General features: G+C 32.0%; 1 protein-coding gene and 1 non-coding gene across 2 annotated transcripts; both read right to left on the reverse strand.

The window, feature by feature from the left end:
- Positions 1–2774: 2774 nt before the first annotated feature.
- Trnan-guu lies at positions 2775–2848 on the reverse strand. The gene has a single exon. It is a non-coding gene; the product is annotated as a tRNA-Asn (tRNA).
- A 300-nt stretch (positions 2849–3148) lies between these two features.
- On the reverse strand, positions 3149–9038 carry LOC122537150. The gene is made up of 16 exons (XM_043670133.1): positions 8950–9038; positions 8829–8867; positions 8444–8745; positions 8215–8355; positions 7978–8148; positions 7760–7902; positions 7301–7678; positions 6895–7223; positions 6195–6808; positions 5219–6111; positions 5018–5147; positions 4697–4933; positions 4279–4629; positions 3930–4212; positions 3562–3853; positions 3149–3441 (listed from the first exon to the last, which is right to left on the reverse strand). Exons 1-16 carry the CDS (start codon positions 8963–8965, stop codon positions 3252–3254), a joined length of 4509 nt encoding a protein of 1502 aa, XP_043526068.1. The 5' UTR covers positions 8966–9038; the 3' UTR covers positions 3149–3251.
- Between the last annotated feature and the right edge of the window lie 223 nt (positions 9039–9261).

Genomic DNA, 9261 nt, shown 5'->3' on the forward strand with positions numbered 1-9261 from the left:
ATGTTTAAACATTTATATGCTATTATTTCTTTAATTGTTAAAAATTATATGTAATAATTATTTGATTAAACCTAACCTTGAGTTTGAGCCAAAAATGCACGTTTCATCTTAAAAATTCAAGATACAAACATAAACCTAACAACTATTGATTTAAATTTTTACCTGAGAACTTCTGAATGATACTTTTTTGTTGATGATTTTCCTAGATGACACTTTCTTTTGTCACAACTGAGGTGTGCTTCTTTCCGCCATTAAAGGCCTGCTCTCCCGCTTAAAAATCGATCATGAGAAATATCGATTATTTCGAGAATCGTAGGAAGTATATTGCGTATTTCACCGTTGGGGCGCTGTAATCGCGTGTTTCGCACGAAATGTTAACTGGAAATAAAAAATAAAAAATTCCTAAATCAAATAAACAAAATTCATGAAAAATTCTTAAAAAAGAACGAAAATATTCACATATCTGATGAAAAATTGTTAATACTTTAAATTGGGACATGAGAAATTTTATTATATATAAACTTTATTAAATATTTATTACATAGTAAAATTATTATTTGAACTATTAAATATGTACATAAAATAAATTACTGTTAAATTTAATATTAGAATTGATAAGAGTTACGCAGTATGAAATTAAAGAATGAACAATTAAGTAGAAAATGTTATAATAAAAGTGTCTGTGTAAAAATATATAATAAAATACATGTATACACACACACATATATATATACATATAACAATAAGTTAGTCAAATACAAGGTTACAATGTTTGTATTGGTTAGAATGGAAATTAAATTTTGGTATCAAATTATACATGACTATTAACACAGTATGTTCTGTTTAAATATTTATACGTTATTATTTCTTTAATTGTTGAACATTATATGTAATAATTATTTAATTAAATCTAACCTTGAGTTGGAACCAAAAATGCACGTTTAATCTTAAAAATTCACAATACAAACACAAATCTAATAACTACCGATTTAAATTTTTACTTGAGAACTTCTAGATGATACTTTGATGATTTTCCTGGATGACACTTCTTTTTGTCACAGCTTGGTGTGCTTCTTTCCGCCATTAAAGGTCTGCTCTCCCACTTGAAAATTGATCATAAGAAATATCGATTATTTCGAAAATCGCAGGAAGTGTATTGCATATTTTACCGTTGGCGCTGTAATCTTTAACTAATTTAAACTCAATAGGCGCGCATTTCGCACGAAATGTTAACTGAGAATAAAAAATAAAAAATTCTGGCTTAACTCAAATACATAAAATTCATGTTAGGTCTATTCATATACCTCATCTATGGTATTACAACATTATCATATCTCCTTAAAAAAGCTACTGAATTTATCGTTAATCAACATGGCGTCCTTTTTAAATTTCATGGCGTCCTTCCTAATTTCATTGCTTCCAATAATAATACAAACAAAAGAAAACAAAATCTTTCAAATAAATACATATATAAAAGGAATAGATTATACACAAATAAAATAATGACTAAGATTAAATAGTCGTTCTGAAAGCTCATAATACTAGCTAGCACTAAATATAACATATTATATTAAATATTCGATAAATTATTGAGTAAAAACATACTTGAGTTGAACGAAGTTAAGAATAACGCCGACTGTGTGGATATAGCCGCTGAAAATATGGCGATGAAAGTATTACGTAGTTAAATGTCACACGTGAATGTTATATTTTGACACTATGATTTCCGACACTCGACTAATCTCCGCGCAACAGGTTCGCGTCGCGAGTTGGTGGGGTAGGGACACGAGCATTGACGAATAAGATTCATAGGAAAACAAAGTATCCAATAGGAATAATTGATTCATAAGAAATTAATTCATAGCAAATCAAAGTATCCAATAGGAATTTTTTAATCATACAAACTTATGCATAAATATCTAGTTATGCTATTTAATTTAGTTAAAGTAATAAATTAAGTGTAAATATTAAAATATTTTTGTATATATGAAAACGTATATGTATTCATTTCTAATCAATAAGAATCTTATTAAGTATATGTAGTAATTCTTTTAAATGATATTCTTACTAATTGTAATTCGCTGACTTACTTGATAATGCAAACACAAATTTAGAAGATTAATTATATTAAGTATAATTTTTACTTGACAATTTATGAATTATGTTTCTTTGGTGGTTCCCGCCAAAATAGGCCTACTATCAGTGATTCCCAAACGTTTTCCTAAAAATGCATACTTGATATAAAAATAAGTAAAAAAAATTGAATAATGCAAAAATAAGTTTTTATATTAGCATTCTAAGGTAAAGATAAAATTAATAGTATTAATAATATGATTAATTATTAATTAATAGATATAAATCAAAAAAGGTTGAAAACCACTGTTCTGAATCGATTGTGAAAAATATCGATTTTTTCGAGAATCGCATACCATATGTACGCCATATTTTATCATTTCATTTGTGACTGTATGAAATCATTGTGCGCTTTAAGGAGATATTTTACTTGGAACAGAAAATAAAAAATTTTTGTCATTCTTCGTTAAATAGTAATGTTACTCACTTTTCTGTTTCTCATAACTCGCAAGACGCAAAAGGTATGATTATATCTTTGAATTTTTCTAAAACCAATTTTAATTTTATGATCCATAACCTCTTAACTAAATCGAATTTCTATAAATGTGCATGTCGTTCTTGACAGTAAGTGTGTGTAAAAAAATACATAAGTTGTGTGTGTTATTCTTATTTCTATAAAACATATAAATCAGAAAAAAAATCGCCTCCGGGTGGGCTCGAACCACCAACCTTTCGGTTAACAGCCGAACGCGCTAGCCGATTGCGCCACGGAGGCCACGTGACGAACGAATTTTTTTTACTAATTTCAGTGTAATTCTAAATATTCAACTTCTCAAAACAATATAAACAATACAAATGAAATAAATAAAAAAATTGAAAAAAATACACATTTAAATTAGGAAATTTTGTAAAAAATTATAGAAAAATTAATTTTTTTTAATATAAATAAAATGATAATAAATTTTTATTTATTAATTAATGTAATATATTTGATTATAATGATATTATAACAACAAAATGTAATAATTTGTTAAAAAGATTATCATTGTAATGGTATAGAATGAATGATCGAAAATTACTCGAAATGATAACTTTATTCTTTTGTATCTACATACATTATACTACGTTAACTCCTCTACTCTTTCATAAAATGGTAAATATGATTTCATTTGATTTCTTTAAAGATGTGAGACACTATATATTTTTGGAATTTCGACTTTATGAGTGCCATCCATACGAGCACACAAGCCAGTCAATTGTCCTTGAAGTTCAGTGCCCACAAGAATTGTCAAAATGTCTTTTAAATAGTAAATTTGGATTGGTACCATTCTGGATTCAATCACCATACGTTTATTAGCTTCGATCAACCTGTGCGAAAAAATATAAGTATTGTAATTATATTTTCTAATATCTGTCTTTAGAAATCAGTCCATGAAATTAAAGTTATGTAACTGAAACTATTTTGAAAATTAATATAAGCAAATTTACCTGATAGCAAAGGATTCCGGATTATCAGGTACCATGACACCCTTGTCGTACTTGTCTACAACTTTATTATTTACGGTAACCGTCACACTTCCATCGGTAGGCATAATTTCCAATTCATGTCCACCTATGTAAACTCTTAAAGCCAATTGATCGTTTTGTACTGATTTTACGAAGATACTGTACGATTGTTCTACATGATCACCGGATAGCAAAGTCCATTTATCTGATACGATGAATGGAGTGACACCATTATCGAGATTAATAAGAACTCGAGGATTAACTGTACAAAACTCTGTGGACAACGTAGAAATATTGCTGATTATTTTATTAATGATTACTTATTGTAAGTAATAAAAAAAAAAACTTACTGATTGCTTTGTTAACGTAATTATATATTGTTGAGAAAGGCATTAGTGTGTTATCCATCCACGTATTCCAAAGTGCATTACCAAATGGTAAATTAACTAATTCGTAACTATGTGTCGAAGTAACGACGGCTATATTAAGGAGAGATGACGAATCTGGGAATTCTAGGACAATCTTCGCGTGTTCAGGTTCCACATGTTTCCAAGTATATTTCATATACGGAAAATAAACAACACGTAAAATATCGTGCACTACATTTACAGCTGTTGACAATTGCGGAGGTACCTGTCAAGCAATTAAAAATTAAGTATATAATTAAACCAGTAGTTGAAGTATAATCTTATTAATTACCGTCTTTAGCGTCATATTTATAGTGTATTTCCTTAGAGATGAATCGCGTATAGCTTCTTCGATACATTCTGGAGTGCTAGGAAGTAGCATCAAAAACCTCGTTCCCTTGAGGTAAAACAAGGGATTCTGACTTTGTTTATGGCACACACTATCGTGGATGATATGATTTTGTTGATTTTCTAACACTTCACCTTTCACTGTCAATGTAACGTCCATTTCATCATGTACACATTTATCTTCTTTCGCATGTCCCATAGTGATCGTCACTACAGAATTAACTTCTTTCTTTCCACTAACTTTTAATAAATCTGAATTGACTACAGGATAATCTTTCTGTGCTTCGATACATATCTAAAACAATGCATAGAATGTTTTGTCTAATAAAAACTTTTACTTACAGATCTTAAATATTACAAACCTTCAGATCTTCCTCTTGCGGTGTAATACGTGTGATCATAACTTTGACATTATTGTTAACATGTCCCTGAGACAACATAACGTTAACATTCAGATTCCACCGTCTTACAGATTCATCAGTGGAGGCTGCTTTAACAATCATACTTCCACGAATATCGATTCTCTTATTGCTAAGCAAGTCCATCTTCTCATGCGTGTAGTCCAAGTCTTGAACGCTAAGTTTTCCATTCAACTCAATCTAATCGCATAGAAAAAGAATTAGAATTAAGCAGAAGAATATATGTACAAATATTATATAAGTAAAGAGTCTTTTTTAATGTACCATCGAAGTAGGATGTAAAATACTTGGTTCAATTTTATACACAACCGCGCAACTTTTCTCTTGTTTTACAATTATATCGTTCATTATTTTATGATGAAGAGTCATGATAGGCTTCATCCATAGATAGCTTCTACGAAATAAAAATAAATTTTAACGATATTTCTTTTCCTTGTTCGCCATCATCCCTTAACTTATACTTACATGGTGTTCATTTGTTTGTCTAGATATACTTCAAGCCACTGAGTAATAGGAGAGACAGGAACAACATTGTTCTCACAATTGTGTGTTATCGAAAATCGAGTTCCAGTGTCTTTCGATTCAAAAATATCGTATGTTTTTAAGCTATTGTCAGTGATAATAACTTCGTGAATGGGACGACAAGTGGAACAGAACTTCTTCAGTAAATCATGCTCATCACCTGTGAGAGTGACGTAGTTTTTCCCATAAATGGACATTCCAGCAATCGAAAACTCCGAAACAGGTAATCTTGGCAATGTAACTTTAAAGCTCTTTGCATTCTGATTGTAAGCAATGCTCAGATCATATGGCAAAACAACGTCCACGGACGATGTCTTCCGAACAGAGTGCCAAGTATCAACGAGGGGATTGTAAACCGATATTACGTGTTCGCCATGCATCCATTGTTCATATTTAAGTTTTGATTTCAAGATTAAAAGATTTTTCTCCTCGGAATATTCAAACTCTCCTTTGAGAGAAGTCAAAGAGGGTATCTTCGAAACCAAAACGGCTGGTACACCAAGATCAGTGGGCATATGCATTTCGTAATGATTATGATACAATACAGTCTGCCAATTAATAACATTCAAATACTCAGTAATGAATTTGTTCCAGTCTTTCAATTTATCAAGAATTTTTAATGAATTATCCTTGTCGGAATGAAGTATCGAAACAACATTATTATTCATTGTCAAAATCACGTTAACGTTGATATCTTTAAGTATCGGCATATCTGTAGCTGCTCGATGTAATATACTTTTCACATTATCATTTTTAATTGCTTCTACGAATTCGTTGAACATATTACGATTTACATGCTTTAAGATTTTGCCCATGCCATCTATGTTCCAGTAAATCTAAGATATAGAAACAAAGTAAAATGTTAAAATAGATTTAAATAATATTTCTTAAATTTATAATATCGAATAAAAACACTTACTCCCCATTTATGAACGGGCTTACGAGTGACAGTTTCGACATGTTCAACTGAACCAACATACGGGAAGCCAGTATTATCAAGAACTAATGAAGCCTTTACGCTTTCAGCGTATCCGTACTTTTTATCTTCATAATCTACGTGAATTTTTTTTGAAAGTGGACCATCGACATTCCTTTTAGAAATGAACTTCAATACTTTCTTACAAATTTCCCGAGTTTTCATCAGGCATGGGTCTACCGAGTTAGCAAGTCCTTTAATGGTATCTACATAATAATTGTAGAGATGTTCGTTCTTTTCGTTAACCATTAACCAGTATATATTCATGAAACGGCCTAGATGAGTTACTTGATGTACCAGCACATCGAAAGCAGCAACTCTGACTACTGTTGGAAGGCTAACGTCACTAAGAACTGGCCAGAGTAAATCGTGAGTATAATGGAGGCCGACGTTTATGTGTTTAACGATCCAAATAGCTTGCACACGAATATTGTATGGCTTTTCGGAAACAACCTCTTTGCCACTAATGATAGACTCCAGATGTTTCAAAACATGGCTCAGCCGAACGTTCTTCATGGCCATCATGTACACCATCTTCATGTGGAACGTCGGTTCGGCTGTAACATTTATCATCGGTCATATTCAAGAATTTCAAAGTTTAAGAATTAAATAATTAAAATATGATATTATAGAAATTCCGTACTTCTAACATGCTCCATGAAATGTTTCAAATATCTATCCAAAAGAGGATCAACGATTTCGACTTGTTCTTTCTCATAGGTCTTGTGAATCAGTGTAGCAAAGGAAAATATGCTAGCTTCCCTAACACTCGGCGAAACGGAATCGCCTAAGTTCAGAAGTTCTTCCATCTGTAAAAGCAGTTCCTTCGAAGGAACTTTTACGTGCATCGGAAGATTGGCAAGCATCGTGATGGCAACCCAATTTGGTACGCTGTTTGTACGAACTACATTTCGTGTGAAAAGGCAGGCAGCTGGAGTTCCTACGTGCGGCACTATTCCGAGGAAAATATTTCTGAAAAAATTAATATTCAAAAATTGATTATCAAAATATATTATTGTTCAATTACCGATAAATATCAGTTCACCTACTTCATTGCTTTTTCTGTGGCATCTTTGGCATCTTGAATTTCATTATACACTTTCTCCAAAGATGCAACGTTCATGAATCCCATAATGTGAAAAATTCTATTGATTGTTTGGTCATGCTTCCAGTCTGATTGTTTCTTGTCAATATGATTTTCTTTCAGGTAACCAGCAGCCTCATTCAACATTTTCTTCACTTTAACCACAAGTTCATCGAGCTTAAAGACATGTCGATGATGAGTTACGTCTATATCAGCCTCAGGAACATATGGAGTTTTAGGTTCATCGTAGATAATCTTCTCGATAGGTGTGACAATTAGACGTTTCAAGGGCGATAAATGAACGTCAGTTACAGGAACGATATCTCCGAGAACCAAAGTTTGGCTGAAAAAATATATGTCGTTTTTGAGTAAAACTTCAACAAAAGTTTATATTTGGAGCTGCAATAAAATCTTTTCGAATTACTTAGTCAAAAGATAATGGGCCTCTGATTCAGCCAACCATGGAAGGTAATTAATCACTGAATGACCAATTAATTTTTTTATAAGAATTTCATTATCATAGTTGTCTATTACAAAAACACGTTTGGTAGCGGTGCTCATGTCATCCTATAAAAATATAAAGACGAAATTTATGAAACTACTACATTTTAATATGGGAAGAATAATTGACATTTTCAATACCCCTTCATATATTTGACATTCGTCGCATTCTACATGGTTAAACTCGTAATATTTAAAGCGAGAACAGTTCTTCGATTCGTAAAGTTTTGTAACTATAAATTCTTTGCTAGATCCTGAATGGTCTATTGGCAGCACGTTGTAAGCAACTTCGCAAGTACCATGAATGGTAACCTAGTGGTAACAACCAAAGAGAACATTAGTCAAAACCTAAGGGTGTTCCCATCAGTCGTTACCTACCTCTTGAGATATGAAGCCATGTACGTTTATAGGGGTCTGAACATGAATTTGAACCAAGTCCAACTGAAGCATAGAAGCGATACCCTTTTTCAAATTCTTTGACCATCCTGGTTCATTTTCTACGAATTGTACACCTTCAAGCTGAAATAATCCAAATAAATTCCATTACCTTTGCTTATAGATGTTAGTAATCAACATATTTATCACTCTTTTATTTATTTTTTCTTACGTGTCCATGTTCATTGTAGACAACGAGGAAAGGATTCAAGATCGCTTTAGCAGCGTCGTCAATCGGTAACATAACAGATTCAGATGGAGCATGATGGAGCATGCGTCCATTATACAACCCATATTTCACATTAGTTAAGGTAATATAGAAGATATTCTTCGAAGTTGGATTGGTGGCATCGTGGTGCACTTGAAGAAGACATTCGATCTCAAAATCAGACGCGAACGGAGTCGGCTCAATAGTTTCAGCCTTCACAACAGCATGATATTTGTAAGTCAAACTTTTTCCATGCGGGAAAGGTGCTGTAATAATATTTGAGAAAATTCATGTATTGGTGTCTTCTTTATATAAAGAATTCGATCTATTTTATTTTCGGTTGACATACCTGGAACGGCAAACGCCGTAGCTAGAATTGCCAATAGCACTGGAAAATAAAAAACAATTTGTGTAATATTACGAGTTATTAATAACATACGAAAATATTCTCCTCGTTTCTTATCACTTACCGACTAGGGCATTCATTATGTATGACCCTGGCAACAAGACTGGTAAGGCTATTGCATTGCTTTCTCCTTTTATAAGGCGAAAAATCTGCAATCCCAGTAAAATAAGAAAATACAAAGACAATGATAACCCCTCCCGAAAGGGTATTATGAACTGACTGTGCCGGTATAATCAATGCACAAGATAACCCGTTCGGGCATGGTCACCAATTACTTTTGTTATGTGAATAATTTTTGAAAACATCACCTAGCTTTAATCTAATCCAATGTATTTGTAAAGACAAATTGTATTTTAAAATTTTTAATTTCACCATG

This window comes from Frieseomelitta varia, unplaced genomic scaffold, assembly GCF_011392965.1.
Source record: "Frieseomelitta varia isolate USP_RPSP 00005682 unplaced genomic scaffold, Fvar_1.2 scaffold_89, whole genome shotgun sequence".
Classification (NCBI taxonomy): domain Eukaryota; kingdom Metazoa; phylum Arthropoda; class Insecta; order Hymenoptera; family Apidae; genus Frieseomelitta; species Frieseomelitta varia.